This window comes from Musa acuminata, chromosome BXJ1-11 (genome assembly GCF_036884655.1).
Source record: "Musa acuminata AAA Group cultivar baxijiao chromosome BXJ1-11, Cavendish_Baxijiao_AAA, whole genome shotgun sequence".
Taxonomy (NCBI): Eukaryota; Viridiplantae; Streptophyta; class Magnoliopsida; order Zingiberales; family Musaceae; genus Musa; species Musa acuminata.
In genome coordinates this window covers 32,810,083-32,829,231 of record NC_088337.1, presented here as the reverse complement: position 1 = coordinate 32,829,231, position 19,149 = coordinate 32,810,083, and the positions used below count along the sequence as shown (strand labels likewise).

Sequence of the window (19,149 nt, the reverse complement as noted above, 5' to 3'; positions counted from 1 at the left end):
CAGAAGGCAATCATCACTTGCCTGCATGATGGACATCAGGATATGGAAGCAACATCATGATACAAGAATCATGATCCAGATCATTGATTTAACAGATGGATAGAAAGAAAAATTACGTCATATGGAGAAATATCGTAAGAACTGATCTTCGAAAATGCAGAAAATTTGAACCTGAAGCTTCTTCATAACTGCAACTGAAAGGGAAGCTGCATCCTGCATGGTAAAAGTTCAACATGAGAAGTGATAAAATTATCATCAGCTCGTCGAGATATTATGGAAAAAGCAACAGGAAGGAAGTGAAAAAACAAATTATTTTGCTAAGAATTCCATGCAGATGAATCATGATTTAGTTAAATGTTCAGAATATTACTTGATGCATATTTGTTTTCTATTGATCAAGTTAAGTCGGGTAATTATCAACTGGGCTAAAAAGACCAAAGATATTTTTTTATTTTTTTTATTGCTATATTGAAATCAAATCATGCATACTAGAAGATGGTCATAGAATTCAAAATGCTTCAATTACTATGATGCCTTTGTATAGACAAATATTATTAGGATGTCTCATCTTGAGATATCCGATTTGGTTAGTGTGATGTTGTACAATTGATAGTTTGTTTAAATCTATATATGAGCATCATGTATATCATTTGATGTAATGAAAATTTTATCTTTTTCTTAAAAATGATCGACCACCCATGTATGTATGTATGTATGCGTATATGTATACATACATACATACATACATACATATATACATACATATATATATATATATGGTATATTAATAAATATAGAACATATGTTAATAATTTTTATTTTTATAGTGATAGAGAGTAGTATAGATGATGATAAAACAATATATATGTTGTGGGGATAAGAGAGTGACTTTTTTTTATCCTTATAATAAAAAAGATTTAAATACCTTTGAAATTTTTTAGAATGGATAAAGTTGAGGGTATTTGAATTTTTCAAGATTCAAATAATTTAATCAATGAATCGAATTGATAAAAAAATCAATATTCAATTTTTTCATGCCAATTGATCAATCTGATTTGATTTTCTTTTTAGGATAAGTAATAAATGTGAGATTTGATCCCAAAAATATTGTAATGATCCAACAATGCTTTTATCAACTAAACTAACCAATACATTCAATCTAATTTAAATTTTATATTTATGTAAAGGAGATTTATATTTGTAATCATAATTTACTATTTAAACCTAATTATAATATTTCTAAAATATCTCTCTATAAATGAACATAAATAAATATCTACTCCTATCTCCTCCTCCTAAGGGAACAACCGTCATCAATATTAAAGGGTTATAAAAAATAAAAAAAGGATAATATTTATAATTAAAAATTATAAAATAATAAAATATTATTATCATGATTATTATTTTAGAGATTATCAATAGTAAGCAAGTTACAAATATTATTCTAAGGTTGAAATGCATGAGTATATATGTATGTATGTATGTATGTATGGCCTGGGTGCGAGTCCTCGTTAAGTCCATCCACGGCTCATGTACAAAAAATTTAACCCCGTGCCTATGTGCCCATTTAACACTTTGAGATTCACGCTCACCAAATCACCGATTTGGTCAAACTTTCCAACTCCAAGTCCCTCACACTCTTGTGGGGCCCAACCACCACAATATAGTTGTCACCATTCCAACTCCATCTTTGACCACCTCATATATCTATCTATCTATCTATCTATCTATCAATCTATGATATATTATTTGTATGCCTTCAAATAATCTAATATTCAACCACCAAGATCTAATCTAATCTAATCTAATCATACACACCTTTGCCTTTCACCTTTCTTCCCACTCCATGTTCTCTCTCTAGCTTTCGACACTACATTAATCCTTAGCTTCCCCATTCTCCTCTCCTTTGTCTCTTGTTGTCATTGCTCGGAGCGAAAGACCTTACCGCCCGGTACCTCGATAACCCGCCCCCTTTGGCTCTCCTCTCTCCTGTCGTTATTACCCTCCGCGAAACACCTTACCGCCAGCTATCTCGTCACCGCCTCCAGCCGTCCTTTTATTTTTACCGCTTGCTGCTCTTCTCCAACCCCGTAATTGTCTGATAGCCTCGGAGAAGACGACAGCGAACCCTAAATCCGCTGTCCCTTGCCGGACCGGAGGTCCGCACGCCGCCGATCACGCCTCCGAGCTCCAACCCACCCTTCACTCAAGGTTGCGATGAGCTGAGCCATGGGTTGCGTCTTAGCCAAACAGGCCTCCGCTCGTCCCAGCCCCGCCTCCGTTGACCTCTCTCGCCGCCGGGAGAAGGAGCGGCCCTCCGGACCCGCCCACGTCGCCTCAGGCCGCAAGTCCCAGGCCTCCATACCTACGGTCGAGACCGTCGCTGATGCGCCCGACGCTGCCGTCCGGGTTGAGGACACGGAACGGCCGCCCGTGGAGAGGCAGCCACGTCGGCGCCGGCCGAGGCCAGACCCGAGGCTGAGCAACCTCCCCGGCCATGTCCATGGCGAGCAGGTGGCTGCCGGGTGGCCCGCCTGGCTCTCCCGCGCCGCCGGGGAGGCCATCAAGGGTTGGACGCCCCGCCGAGCTGATACGTTCGAGAAGATCGATAAGGCAAGATTCGTCTTTGTGCTTGGAGCATCTCTTTTTTCCTTCATCTTTTGTTGGTTCTGGTACTAAAGATGGGTTCTTGTTCTGATTTAGATTGGGCAAGGGACGTATAGTAATGTTTACAAGGCTAAGGACATTTTGACTGGCAAAATCGTTGCGTTAAAGAAGGTCAGGTTTGATACGATGGAGCCGGAGAGTGTGAAATTTATGGCAAGGGAGATCAATATATTGCGGCACTTGGATCACCCCAATGTCGTGAAGCTAGAGGGTTTGGTGACATCCAGGATGTCTTGTAGCTTGTATTTAGTCTTCGAGTACATGGAGCATGATCTTGCTGGTCTTGCAGCTGGCTCTACGATAGAGTTTACACAGCCCCAGGTTAGATTCTTACTAGTTTCAACATTCAGATGTTGCCTCTCTTCAGAATCCTTACTGAATCTTTTGTTTTGATCAGGTGAAGTGTTACATGCATCAACTGTTGTCGGGATTGGAGCACTGTCATAACAATTGTGTGCTGCACCGTGATATTAAGGGTTCAAATCTCCTACTTGACAACAAGGGGTTGCTCAAGATTGCAGACTTTGGCTTGGCTACTTTCTTTGATCCTAACTGCAAGCATCCAATGACTAGCCGGGTGGTCACTCTTTGGTATCGACCACCGGAACTGCTATTAGGGGCCACTGACTACAGTGTGGGCGTAGACCTATGGAGTGCTGGCTGTATATTAGCAGAACTGTTAGCTAAAAAGCCTATTATGCCTGGCAGGACCGAGGTAGGTTTTGGAACTTCTGAATTGTTGCTTTATGGTGTTCGTTATATTGGTGGTGCTTCCTAGATACTTTCAGCAAGGGTCTTCGGTGTTCTTTTGGTGGTATAAGCTTATCTTGAGTATCAGCATTCCTGGATGGAACATATCCATATCAGAAGTGGCCTCTCATTAGTTGCAAAGTTTTTGGACCGAGAAAGTATATCTCTGGTACTGACTTTGTAGTGGCCCCCTTTTACCAGTAAGGTATATGCAGTACATCCTGAAAAATGTATAGGTATTTTGTTGAAGCAATAGTGTCCTTTAACACAATTCGGTGGATTGTGTACTGGTAAGTGATCGACCTGATATGATACTCGAATCCATTATGCAACAATCGGTAGAATAAGAAACTAAAATAAGGTATACAATTATTTTTTATATTAATATTAAATTTGGTGATGACAAATCGCAAGGAATATGTATGGAAGATCTGTGCACCTTGTTACATATGAGTTCCCATTCTGCCATAAATGCATTGGAGGAACTGCAGTATAATTTTTAGCTGCAAGGTAGTGTGACTGAATATGTACACATGGATACTAATAGGAAGTTACAGATATTGTTTATGCTTTATATTCCATAATTTAATTAAAATCGATACTGTGGCCTTATTTATTTCACATAATGAATATTCTTTTGATTATTAGGTTGAACAACTACACAAAATTTTCAAATTATGTGGCTCTCCTTCGGAGGAATACTGGAAGAAGTCAAAGTTACCACATGCTACAATTTTTAAACCCCAGCAGCCTTACAAGCGTTGCCTCCGAGAAACATTTAAAGATTTTTCACCATCATCCTTGGCATTAATCGAAACTCTTCTTGCAATTGAACCGACTGATCGCCAAACTGCCACAGCAGCTTTAAATAGTGAGGTAAAATTTATTTTTCAAACCAATTTTCTTATTAAATGAGTTTTATAATATGATTCTGTTATGTTTTCAACTTAGAGATGGCATGACTTTTAAACATATATTGAGGATATTGCATGGATCTTAATTTCAGGAACTAGGCCTTTATGATTATGGTTTTATGCCACTTAAAGTTGTGCAGACGACTGATTTTTTATATTGTTATCCAGAGTGTTATTTGCCTGTTTTTCTTTGCTTACTGGCCAAACATTGTCTCAATTCTGTTATATGGAACCTTTGCATTAACTGTGTGACATGCATCTCAGTTGATCTTGATTGATTGCATTCTTTCAATTCATATTTTTGTTATCTTTTGCATCAGGATGATGACTTGCACCTACATAAAGTCATAATTTCAGCTTTTTGGTGTTAATCCCTTGTATATATCATTATTGGTTAATTCACAGTTGAAAGTATGTACAACAAGGCTTTAGGTTAATATGTTTTTCAGTTGGTCAGTTCTATCCTTCTCAGATATTCATCTTAATTTCGTATAGCATGTTAACAAAGGACAAGGTGCAAACAAAAGAGGTTTACCTTATATTCACCATATTCTTGGTTCAAATAATTTTAGGTTAAGTTGATATGACAAATGTCAATAGAGAGTATTCTGATAGTTTTTGGGCTTTGGTCTAATGTGATGATCTGAAATGATCTGTTATTATATCTCTTATATAAAGAACCTAATAGATAAATTCATGGACATAGACATATTGGTTCTGTTATGTAACCTATATCCAAGAAAATTTCCCTTTATTTAACGAAGACCCCCTTGAAGAGTGCTAGAGTTTGACAAGCCCATTTACATATTTCACCAGTCCCTCATATCTGCTGTCTTGCTTGCAGCAAATGATAGGTTTTACCCTTTGTTTTCGACCCCATAGACATGAATGTTATTACCATCAAGATCCCGTGCATTGGTTTTCGCCTACTGGCACCATAATGAGCTATCAGACCTCTCATCAGATAGTATCCATGATTGAAGTGTACAAAGTCTACTTACTAATTACTACCAATTAGTTCTCCTGATATGTCCTACAACCTTATGGGATGTTACTTACATGCTGCAGAAGACTTTTTTTTGTCACAATTCAATGTTTGTTCTTCAACTTCTCAGCAAGTTGCGGCTGTATATGTTTTTTTTTTTTTAAATAGGAGGAACAAACATCATAACTGAAAGTTGCAATGGGTAAAAGTTATTCACCATCTTGGTTTATGGTTCCATGTTGGGATTAAGATGTGAAGATCTCCGAAATTCAAATAAGTTCATTAGTCCCATGTATTTTTGTTGTAGATGTTCTAATTTTTAACAATCCTTATTAATCTGTTCTAAAAAAAATCTTGCTAAGCTACTTTGTTGACATGAACATTGTATCTTTTACTAATTTCTTCTAAAAAAAATCTCACTAAGCTATTTTCTTGACATGAACATGGCATCTAGGTTGCTAACTTAATCTTTTGTTTGTTCTGCAGTTTTTTAATACTGCACCATTCGCATGTGATCCTTCAAGCCTTCCAAAATACCCTCCAAGCAAGGAGATGGATGCTAAACTGAGGGATGAAGCTAGAAGGTATATGATTAATACCCTATTGGTTTATGTTATGTGCATAAGAGTCACTATTTTAGCAATTTGGTGCAACCCATCTTTGTTACTCTTTTTTTTTCTTTTAGGTAGGTTTTTTTTCCTGTTGGTGTGTGTGTTTTGAGAGGTGAGGTGGAGTTTCGTTGATGCATTGTCATTCTGAACAATAATATGTTATTATGACCTTTACATAGTCTCAGTGTTCTGTGGCTGATTGTGATGCTTGGTTCATGAAACATGTGCGTGGAGCATCACATTGAACTCAAATTTTGCAGTACTAAAATAATGTTCAGCTGATCATTTATGTTGTTTTTGTTTTCCTTAACTGCCAAGTGCATGAATACTGTAGTTCTTTAAGTAGAAGCTTTTTATTTACTCGTGCATTGTTTTACATTATTGGATTTTTTTTAATATAATGGTACTGTTGGGGTGCATGTTCAACATGTATATGTTTGAAACTGGAAATACTCATGGATTGCATTCAACTATAAAGCATTTCCAATGATTTCTGGCACATTTCTCTTATGTAATCAAATCCGCTAATGTAGGTTGAGGACCGCTGGTGGTAAGGCCAATGTCAATGAATCAAAGAAGATGCGCTCACGTGATCGAGCTTCTAGAGCAGTTCCTGCACCCGAGGCTAATGCTGAACTCCAAGTAAACATTGATGTATGTCAAGCTTTTATGATTGCTACTTATTACTATTCATTTATTTTTTCCATCGACTCCATCTGAACTGTTAGCATTATATGTGTCAATATTAGCTTTAATCAGGGATTGTCATTTCATGTACTGGTATTTAGGCTCATGTGGACTGGTTCATGCATATTGGCATGGTGTTGCATGGGCCTTGTGCTGACTGATGCAAGCCAATCTAATAGTATGGGTACACTCTTGGTGCCAAAAAACCCGTGCTGCCACCAAAGCAACCCTTGGTGTTGCCAGTATGATAATCCTTGGCTTAGATTTCCTGACATTGGTCTTGCTTCGTTATTGGGATCAGATTCAGTTTAGACGTGGAAAAAGCATTTGCATAACTGAAATGTGACCATTAATGGCTGTTATGATTCACTTGCATGTAAATAATCTGTGTCCCCTTTGGATAAACCAGTCTTACCCTGCCACCTAAGCAGGAAGTTGCCATGGGCTATGCAATTGTCTTTATTGTTTGGCAGTTCAGGTGACCACAACATCAAATCAGTTTTTTAGAAATTTACAACGGAATCTACTGAAGAATTATTATAATTTGTGTTTTACTATTAATTGATCTCCAATATACTAATACTTGTTGGGTGGTACAATACTAGCACATTACATAGTGGGCCCACATAAACAGACCTCTATGCAATTTTCTATGATAAGGTTTCAAATTTCAGCATGACACCTGTGCAAGAAGGCCTTAAAAATAAATAATAAATAAATCTATACTTGCCTGAGGTGAGAATGACACGAAGAATGGAAATCATACTTGGAGAAATTGAGGTATTATTGGGTATGTATCCAAGAGAAACTATGTCGACAAAAAGTGGTTGGTCTATAACAGGCACAGATCCTGAGTTTTTAAATTACTCAACCTGGTTCTTTTTAGTTATGGCTGGAAATGCACAAAAATGGTCACCTTATACAACTTATTTAGGCCCAATTTTGATTGGAGTTTATTCAATTATATTGACACAAGAGTTGTATCATTCCAACTTGTCAGCAGAAAGCTGTGTCCCACACTACTGTAGCCCTTGCACACAACATGCTCAAACAACTTTAGAATGAAAAACATGTTGGTATAAGCGATAGATTAGTTATCTAATAGGCAAATTATTGATGTTGCAGCAATCCATGGGCCCTCTGTGTGGGCTGATGTACCAGTTATATTATTAGGCTACAGTTAAACCATGTATACTTGGTTAGGATATTGTGTACATTATATTTGACCAACATTGAGAGCTGTTTCTTAACGAGTAACCCATGGGAATCAATAAATAGCATGCTTACCATAAAAAAATTTGGTTTTAGTTGCATGACTGTCTGATAGGCTCTATGCCTTCACTCATTCACCTCTATACGTGACTGGGACCTTAAAAAGAACTGAAGAATTTTCTTTGTTCTATTCATCAAATGGAAACACCATATCTATTGGGAAAACTTGCAAGGAAAAGGTGACAGTCTAATTGTGTATGTTGAGCTTTGTTGGTCATAGTTGCCAGATCACTGCTTGAGGTTTTTAGATATTACGAGGAAGCTTGTTAGAAGTTCTGTCATTCCCACTGCTTGTCACCTTTGTTAGCTCTAATAATAGCTAATTTCTACTGTAACTGTTAAATACAAGCCCAAAACATACTGCTCCTGAACTGCCTTTCTCGCTTTGTTTAATTATACGGTAGTACATCAGTGGTATCCTGGATGATCATTTTCCAAGTGGCTCTATTTATACCCTGTATGTTCTCTAGCTGCAATGTTGTACAATGGCTGTATATCTTATTGTGCATGATTAATATTAATTGTTTCTTTGTTTCTAGCAGAGAAGGCGTCTTATTACACATGCAAATGCAAAGAGCAAGAGTGAAAAGTTTCCTCCACCACATCAAGATGGTGCAGTTGGACACCAATTAGATTCTTCACTTCGTATTGATCCTTCATTCGGTCACTCAGATGCTTCATTCAGCACAGTGTTTCCATACCAGAAGGGGCCTTTGACTGCTTGGTCTGGACCATTGATCGATCCTGCTGCTGTAGGCCACCTAAAGCGAAAGAAGCAGGTTCCAGTAAAGGCACAAAATCCTGCTCAATCAGAACAGCTAGCTGGTGCTCATGCCACCAAGGAAACTCAGAAAGACAAGGGCAGCACTCGATTTTGATAGATTGCCTGCCAATTAGCATGCCCTGGATTTGTAGCACAAGGTGCAATTATACTGATCCTGAAGGGACAGGAATGCCCACTTGATGTATGAAGACAAAAAAGAATGCACCCTCATCCTCTTTCATTTTTTAATCATACTATTTTTTTTTCTTGGTTAGCCTGATATATAGGGCTGGCGAAGAAGCTTCTTTTTACCATGTATATTTTATTTCTTTTTCTCTTTTTAATCATGTTGACAAGCTAGATACTGGCCTAGGTTATTTGAGTTTACCACTTATTATGTATTTTAAACATGCGAATATAATATTCCGGCTTTGTCTTCTGGGTTCATGCCGGTCCCATTGCCATTTGAGAGCTCTGTAATCAATAATCTAGTAAAGACTTACCAATGTTTATTTTTGTAATGGAAAAAGCTGTAATCTAATTTGTGGCAAGAGTTTGTTCACTCTGTACAGGTATCGGCTTCTCATTGCATAATTCAGGTTCTCAGTCTTATAACCGACTTCTTTTACTTTCATACTGATCATGAGATTTCTGAGGCATAATGCTTCTTGAGTTTTTGACAGGTAAAATAGTATATTTGTGGCGTTCAGGCAGGAAGAAGTCATCTTCATCGATGCAGCATCATTTGCCCTTCTTGCTTGATTTCCGAGACTCCCAGGGTTTGCAAGGCAAGGTCCAAGTTGAGCAGGTATCAATCTGCCATCTAGTATGATGCTTTTGTTTCATATGTCGAACTTTCCCAGTTATGCTTTCCTCCAATACTTTCATATGGTCTTTAACATTCTCTCCTAAGTTGGTAAGAATTGCATGGTGTTCCAAGTAGATGATGGCTTTGCTGTTTTCTTGGGTCATTCAATCAAGTGACTCCACTGCTTCTGCCATTGTCATAATTCATTGGGTTATTCTTGGTGGGTCATTTTACTACTTGGCATTCATAAATGGCGGAGCCCTGGTTACCCCAGGTGATGCCATCATCTGTTGTAGGGCCTGCAAATTGAAGTGTAATATTGAAAGTAGATAAAAACTTAGGTTGACTTATACGAGTATGTATTATCGATAGTGTAATATTGTTAACTTAGGCTTAAACATTTTAAACTATGGTTAGGCTTAAAAAAATTAATATATTAATTATCCAATCAATCATTATCATGACAATTGCTATTAACGTATAAGCCACTACTAGGTTATGTCTCACATGCACTATACGATAGTCAAATTAGATGGCTATGATAGAGAATTTCATGTCAGCACCAGCATTGATTGATTTAACCACCCCATCATCTAAATCAACTCCATCATCCGAGTTTGTTTCACATGTTACGTTAGATACTCAACTTTAGAAGATTGACTATCGACCGAAAGATATACGTTTGAAATTTCAACTTGGCACAGAGGTAACAATGTTGACCTAAATAACCAGTCTATTTTCATCTAGAAAATCTAAGAAGAGTTGATTCCCTAAGGTTTGGCTATAGAATATAAAGATATTCGATAAATTCAACCTTGATATAGAGATAATCAACTACTTTCTATTTAATTAACAAATCGTTCCACTTTTTTCTACCATCATCATTCCTATGATGTGCTTTATTCAATGACAATCAAACATGATCAAAATGACCCAAAATGCTTCCTTAGACTAAAATCCACTTTTTTTCTACCATCATCATTCCTATGATGTGCTTTATTCAATGACAATCAAACAGGATCAAAATGACCCAAAATGCTTCATTCGACTAAAATGGTACCCTTTAACAATAATACAATTGAAATGAACGAAAGCTCTCCCTTTAACGACAATATGATCAAAATGGCTCAAAGCGTTCCCTTGAATAACAATGCGATCAAAACGGTCCAAAATATTCCTTTTTGATGATAACAAGGTTGAAATAGCCCAAAGTGCTCTTCTTAATGATTATACTATCGAATCAACTTAATAAACTCACATTGTTGATAGGAGTGTGAATTGGTCTCTTTTTTAGTGTTGACTAGTAAACAAGACTCATTTCATGCCTTGACTCTACTACACCCATCAATGCATGAATGGGGGCAAATGATACGAAGATGATGACATGGCTGACACCTACTTACTATATGGTTGACACCATAGTGCTACGTAGCTAATACCTTGACACTACTATCTAATACCTAGCACCGTATGACTAGAGCTCGACACCATGTTGTTAACACCTTGATAGTATGCGGTCAATACAATCTTATTCCTTGGGCATTATAATCACATCCATGATTGCTATAGACTTCGTATTGTGTGATCTCACCTAGGACTAGGAAAGGTGAATAACTATCCCTAATATTAATGCACATCTTTGAGTGTAATGATCCTAAAATTACACTATAAATGATCCGTTAGGTGTATTCCCTAACTCTTTAATACATAAGTTCCTATACATTCAACATTCAAGGACATGACATTTAGTTAGCACCTCATAACCACATACAACTTAAGTATCAAAGGAGTTTTGTCAAGCACACCCCCGATACAATTTTATAGAATTCGTTGCATTACGAATCGAGTGGGTTCAACACTTTCCCATACTAGTTCGAGATAAGAGTGGAATATGACATTGGTTGGCTCCAAATCAATACCCTGATTAGACAACCAAAATCTACATTAATATATTGGCACTAAAGGAAAGACCTTCTCGATATGTCTTAAGAAAATCCTACGAGCCCCTCTTGGACAAACTAAGAAGATCCTATTTTTCTAAGCCCAACTTTTGGATCCTCTAAAAACTATATATTCTTCATTCCTAAATATATTTCTTTTTGTCGCCTGTTCTCTAATACGATGATCAACCACCTACCATTTAATCAATAATCCACTCTACTTTTACTTACCATTGTCATTATTGTCAAAGCACTCCCATCAATAACAATATGATTGAAATGACTCAAAGCACTCCCTTCGATGACAAATGACTAACATAGTCTAGATTGCACCCTTCGATGACAACATGATCAAAATGGCTTGAAGTACTTCTTTCAACTACAACATAGTCAAAATAGCCCGAAGCACTCCATTTGATGATAATATGACCAAAATGGCCCAAAGTACTTCCCTCAATAATAGCATGGCTAGAAAAACAAAAAGAGCTCTCCTCAATGATGATACTTCTGAATTAACTTAATATACTCTCATTGATAATAAGACTGAAAATTGATCCCTTTTCTGATGTTGGCTAACAAACCAAAATCCTTTTGCTTCCTGACTTCGCTACACTCATTAAGACATAAAGAGGAGGGGCAAATTATATGGAGATGATAATATGACCGACACCTACTTGCTATATGATCGACATCTTGGTATTATGTGATCGATAGCCCAACACTATATTGTTGATACCTTGACATCATGTGATCAATTTAGTATTATTCCATGGTTATTATAATTGCATCCACGATCGTTGTATGTTCTATAGTTTCAACATAGCATAATAACATCTAGGATTAAGAAAAACATGTAATAGTCCTTAACATTAATTTGTGTGCAAATGACCATCTATGTGACATCAAACAACACTGTGTCAATAATTCCTAAGTACACATCATATAGTAGCTCAGGAATCTTATCTCCCTTTGCATCAATATCTTGATTTAGCTAATTAGCAAAGCAATTCAAGCTGTACTTTGGTAGCAACCAATGCCTAAAGCAAACCATGATTTCTCTCGTAATGGTTTGTTAGAGGGATGAGGAGTCCTTGGTTGATTATGTCTCAAGATTCATCGATGAAGCTTATTTTGGTCATCGATCCTTATCCAATACTTTATGAATGATCTAAAATTATCTCAATTTCTATGGATGATTATAAAGAAATCTTTAGCAACTTTACTAAGTTAATATAATGAGCAAACCAACGTATCTTTGTTAAGGGCCTTATTGTAGGAATGAGGAAAGATGATAAGTGAAAGTGTCAGAGGGACGAAAGACCGCCATGACTAAGTAGCCACCTCCTTGAAGGTCCAAACCTTCTTATGGAGGACCCTCTTGACCAAGGAAGACTTCATTCCCTTAATACCTCTTAAACCGAAGTCTTTAAAGGATTATTGAGAGAACCTAGCCTAATAAGGTTAGCGTCGACAAGGCATGACAAAGCCAACTGCTATAAATTCTATCAGAACCATGACCATAATATTAAAAAAGTCCATGATCTAAAGAAGTGAATCAATAAACTTATGAGATGTGAATATCTTAGGAAGTAACTTTGTAGACTTTGGGAGCCCTCTTCATGACCCAAAGGGCCCATTGAGAGGTAAATCATGTCATCAATGGCAAGCCCACTTTACGGGTGCAGGGACAAGTGATACATGTAAAATTTACCTTTTAACACAATTGTTCATATTAGATTTGTCATGACATTAACCACTAAAAAAAGTCTTTAGTATACTTTCCTAGCATAAAAACATATGTAAGCACTTACAGTAATTATTTAGGAGAGAGCTCCACATGAGCTTAAGGTGACATCTTAAAGATAAACCTTCTCATGAGCCCGAAGTGACCTCAAAGGAAAGCTTCTCATGAGCTTGAGGTGACCTATTCGATAGAGAACTCCCCCGTACCAAAGTTGACCTCTTTAGGAGAGATATCACTAACGAGATTGATAACCACTTGGGAAGAGTGCTTCCACACATCCCGAGGTGACCTCCTAGAGACTGCTTTGCATGAGCCCAATATCACTTTCTTGAGAGAGAGCTTGATCATATGCCCAAAGTGACCTTAGGAGGGAGCTTCCCATGTGTTAGAAGTTATCTTAGTAGAAAATTCCCTCATGCGCTTGAGATGACCTTCTTTAAAGAGAGCTCCTTAAGAGCTAGAGGTGACATCCTTTAGAGAGAGCTCTCTAATGTACCCAATGTACCTCCTTGCTAGTGAGCTTGCCCTTGTACTAGAGGTGACATCCTCAAGATGGACATCCTCGTGTGCTATAGGTGACCTCCTCGAAAGGCATCTTCTCATATACCTAAAGGACCTCCATGATAGAGAGTTCTTCATCATCCTAAAGTGAACTTCTTATGAGAGAGCTTCATCACATGCTCATGGCAACCTCCATGGGAGGGAGTTCTCCATGTGCCCGAGATTACCACCTTAGAGAGAGGTCCTTCTCGAGTAGGTAGCCTCTTTCATATAAGGTGTTCTTCTTGAAAAAGATATGAGCCTAAGATGACATTGGGAGAGAGCTTTCCTTATGTTGAGGTGATCTCATTGATAGAGAGATCTTCTCCTTGTACTTGAGGGGTCATCCTCAAGAGAGACTCCCCATTGACTGAGGTGAATTCATTGTGAAGGAGCTCTCTTAAATGCTAGAGGTGACCTCATTAGGAGGAGAGCTCCACATCGATCTTCTAGGTACATCGGGAGTGTAAGGATCTACAACAGATTGGGAGTTCTAATTTAGCTTTGCCTTAGGGATCAAGAGCAACATTTTGAGAAGTCGAAAGTTCTTCCTCGACACTCTAGTATCACTTTGATGATTCGATTCTACTTTAGCTTCTCGACACTTTAGGTTAGATAACTATACATAACAAAATTGACATATACAAAAAAAATCACTTAATATTTAAATAATTTTTTATTTATTCATACAAATGAAAAATATTTGTAAGTACTTTAGAACTCAACTTTAGTGAGTTTAAAGTAAAAATACTTTTGAAATAGTATTAGTTTTATATAACTATTAGTTTAATGAGGGAGTATTCCTTTTAACTATAATATTGTTATTCTATAAACTTTGTTATTCTATAGCATATTCAATAGATACTTTGTCATTCTAGAAACTAATGGGTCATATCTATTATAAGTTGACTAGACTATATATCAAATCTTGATTGAAAATAATAGTTATATCATTCAACCCCCTCCCGCATTGTGCTTTAAGATATAAACTTGTCTATTTTGAAACACATTTTTGGACTTAGACCTTAGTTACTTATATTTAAAAATAATTAAATATTATTTTAATTATTTTTTTACTCAAGTAAATGTGTTAAGTGGTTGGAGATAATTTAATCACATCACGAGTAAATATTTTTTTTACTTTAGGAGACTTATCGTGCATAAAAGGAATGCTTTGGTTATGTCAAATGCTTTTAATATGTCTCATGAAATAATAATATATTTTATGAATGTTGAGTATTTTGGATGTTTTTTATCCTAGGTAAACACATCACATGTAAAATACATACTTTAATCATATCGAATACTTATAGGTAGACATCATCTTAATGCCGAGGAGACCTACTTAGGAGAGAGCCCCCCCATGTGCCCTAGGTGACCTCCTTGATAGAGAGATTTGTATAAGCGTAAGATGGTCTCCTTTGAAGATGACTCCCTCATGTGCTCAAATTGATATTCTTGATAGAGTGCTTCCTCTTATGCCCGATGTGCTAGTCATATATAAGGTTTCCTAACATGATGTGACCTTGAGAGGGAGCTCTACTATGTGCCTAAGGTAACTTCTTGAGAGAGAGCTCCCATATATAATTGAAGTGACATATTTAGGAGAGAGTTCTCTCATATACTAGAGGTAATCACCATAAATAGAAGGCACTTCCCTAGTATAGTACCCCTTTCACTTGAGATGTCCACATTGTCTAAGACACCCCAAGGATCATGTCAGGAAGCCTAAAGCCCTCAATCCTTAAACTATCACATTCAAAATTATATCTAGCGATGAGTTAAAATAAACATTACACTTCATCTTGAAAGACTCCTACACCAAAGTACGATGGTGGGGATAAGTGGTAAGGGCAAAATTATTCTTTTACAACTTGACATGTAGACACCAATGCGACACAACTTCCACTTTAGGATCAGACCTAGTTGTGTTATCCTCAATACCACACTTAATAGCTAACTTTGGAGTTAACACATACATACATGCACACACACATATTTTTTGGAGTATTGTTGTGTATATAGAAGAGGGAGAATTTCACTCTGATGACACATATAACAAAACAATCCTAATGGTTAACCCAATATTTGTTTGTTCATATAAAAAAAAAAATTGTAGGTAGGTAAAAAAATCAAGTCTAATTTAGTGAGTTCAAAATAAAAATATACCTTCCTAGGTTGCTTAAATAGTTTTAGTTTTATGTAACTATTAGTTTAACAAAATAGTATCTCTACTAAGTGTTATATTGATGTAGCATGTCTGAGTCTATACCAAAGTATAATATATATTTTGAGATCTAGACATCTATTACTCATATTTAAATATGGTTAAATAGTTTTTTAGTTAATTTCTTTTCTAGTAAGACAGATTAAATGGTAGGAAAGGAGATGATTTGATTATGTCAAGTAAATCAAATATTTTTTTATCTTAAGTGAACTCATCATTTATAAAAGGAATGTGTTGGTTATGTCAAATACTTTAGATGTGTTTTTAACCTTAGGATGATTTGGTTAGGTGCGTTCACTCGACATGGATGAGATTTTAGATGTTTTTTTCCAGCAAACATATCATATACAAAGGGAACACTTTGGATATATTTTTATGATAGGCAAATGCATTACATACAAACAAGATGTTTTAGTCATATTATGTGCCTTAGATTTTTTTTTTTTATACAAAGATATATCATGCACAAAGGAGATGCTTTGGACTTAGTTGTTCATCTCATATGATTATGATTTTTTTTATTTGTGGATGGATACATCACACATAAAGGGAATATTTTGTGCTGGGTCAACCATGTCGAATATTTTAAATACCTTTTGTCTTGGTAGAATATATCATGCGTAAAGGGGATGCTTTGGTTTTATTTTATGGAGTTACCATACCATCTCAAGAGCACCAATTTATAAGCCCCTTTATGCCTCATCAACTAATATTAACAGGTTCCATTCTATGAAATGAGATTGTCACTCCACCCAAGGTCATTATCCCAACAAACCAAACTAATGAGTACGACATGGAGGTATTGGTTGAGGGACTTGGAGTTAAATCTCAACTTGATTGATGAAGTATGGATAAAAACACACTTATACAACTTACCCCGTAATCATGCCATGGTGAAGCATTACAACCAATAGATCTAATACCAATGATTGAAGACTAAAGACTTGATATTATAAAAGGTGAATATAAATTGCCCATAACTATGAAGGGTCTTATCGAGTATTCGAGGAGGCTTGATAAGAGAAGGGTTAAATATACCTCAAACTTGGAATATTAGTCATCGCAAAAAGTATTTCCCATAAATAGAAGTTTGAGCCCAACACAAGCACAAGTACAAGACAAACACAAGCCTTAATAAAAAACATATCTTCTTCAAAAGAAATATTTTTATTATTGTTGGAAACTTCTATACATAATAAGAACAAATAAAAGAAGAAATTCTTGATAATAAAAAAAATTTGGGAGATAATAACAAGTTGGACGATAGGAGTAATCTCAAACTCAAGCATCTCCACCACTTCAATGTTATTGACCAAGATGATGGTCTCCAACACTGTGGTGGGTTTGATACATAGTGTCTCCATGGTAGCAATAGGACCTTCTTCGATTATAATAGGAGCTTCGATGAGAGTTATCTCTCTCGTTGGATCTAATACCCCCAACGACCGCCCTAGCTTTCGCCATGGTCTCCAACACTATGGTGGGTTTGATACATATTGTCTCCTTGGTAGCAATGGGACCTTCTTCGATTATAATAGGTAGCAATGCCCCCTACACTGTCAATGCCTCGTCAACATCTTTTCCTAGTTCAACTACTTCAGGATCAGTAGCCACTAGAGCTGATGACTCACCATGGTGCTCTAATTCATCATTATCGACTAATATGACCTAGTTGTCAAAGGAGCATCAATCGTTGGGATTCTCATAGATCATGGAACGTGTGTGGTTATAAAGGATCTGGGAGATTATCATAACGTTGGGATTCTCATTGGAATTGCATGAGCATCTGAATCATTATAATGTTTATTATGCAAGATGAAACCCAAAATGACGAAAGCCAATATCCCACGTGACACATGGAGCGATGAGGTGCGGACAACTTGATCATGATATGGTTAAATTCGATCATGAAGCATAACTTAATTTGCCGTGATGCAAACAAATCTAGCCACGAAGCATATGTTGATTATGATGCAACTAAATCTAGCAATGAAATATTGCTCATTGATGATGTAATCAAAATCGATCATAAAACATCTCGTGATTATGATCCAATCGAATTTGGCGTAAAGCATTGCTCGAGTTTTATCATTAAATATCTTCTAATTACGATATTGGTAGAATATGATCACGAAGCATCGTAATCAAATCTGACTATTAAATATCTTTTGATTATAATATAATTGAATCTGGTTACGAAGCATCACTCGATAACGAAACAATCACGAAGCATCCCTCTAGTAGCTCGAGGCTAATGTAGCTACACACTTCACATATGATGTGGTCGATAGCTTATTAAGTAGAATATTGTATCTCGATGCCCTCCGCACAATAAAACATGATATGGAATTTCAAATATGTATATGATCTTACCATACATCATATCTCACTATGTGTCATGTCAATTGAATAGTCATCCTGTAATGACACTAACTCGATGGCAACATGCAGGCCAACTCAGTTTTGCATGTCATTTGGTATTCCTTGACGTCAACATAATATGTTGCATTGTAAGTAAAATTATTCTCTTTTTATAGATGGTCATTTCATTCCTATTAGGTTTCTTATTTTTAGGTTTATTATATATATATATATATATATATATAATATTTTTAGGTTCAATGTAAAAAACTATTATCAATCCAAATATTTTTTAGGATTTTTATCCTAATTTATTGGTTTTTATATTTAAATAAAAATAGAGTACATATATGGCATAAATGAATAGAAATTCTAATCTATAAGGATGAGTAAATACATTTTATCTTTTTAACAACCGTTATTAATTGGGCCTGAGTTATATCTAATGACCCCTAAATTGGATCTTAACCGACAAAATGTATCGACTGATATAGCATGAGTTTTGACCGTATTGATCTATACATCACCGTATCGATTGATGCTTGATCTGTTCCTTGTGTACCGTACCACCCGAAACGGGTTGACTCGCATACAAGTCAACCAACGGATAAGTGCGTATCACCCGTTTCAAACCATTTCGGGTGGTACAATAGTAATAGTCCTTCATGGCAGCAACAAATGCGAGACCTATCTGATCATAATTGACTCAGTGAAGGACTTCCCAATTCGTCTTAGCAACAATGAACATATACACTGCAATGTTACGAGCACTCCCTCTTTCCGAGAGTACAAACAAATCAAAGAGACACTTCGTCAACAGTTTAGTTTCCTCCTATCTCACTCGGAGGAGGAGTTAGCAATGTGTGTTTTGTCAATGGAA

The 19,149-nt window shown here is 36.4% G+C and overlaps 1 protein-coding gene across 1 annotated transcript; it reads left to right on the top strand.

The window, feature by feature from the left end:
* Nucleotides 1-1,944: 1,944 nt before the first annotated feature.
* LOC103972413 (probable serine/threonine-protein kinase At1g54610) lies at nt 1,945-9,113 on the top strand. The gene is made up of 7 exons (XM_009386748.3): nt 1,945-2,613; nt 2,704-2,988; nt 3,065-3,382; nt 4,066-4,293; nt 5,803-5,900; nt 6,461-6,581; nt 8,429-9,113. Exons 1-7 carry the CDS (start codon nt 2,230-2,232, stop codon nt 8,762-8,764), a joined length of 1,770 nt encoding a protein of 589 aa, XP_009385023.2. The 5' UTR covers nt 1,945-2,229; the 3' UTR covers nt 8,765-9,113.
* The last annotated feature ends 10,036 nt before the right edge of the window (nt 9,114-19,149 follow it).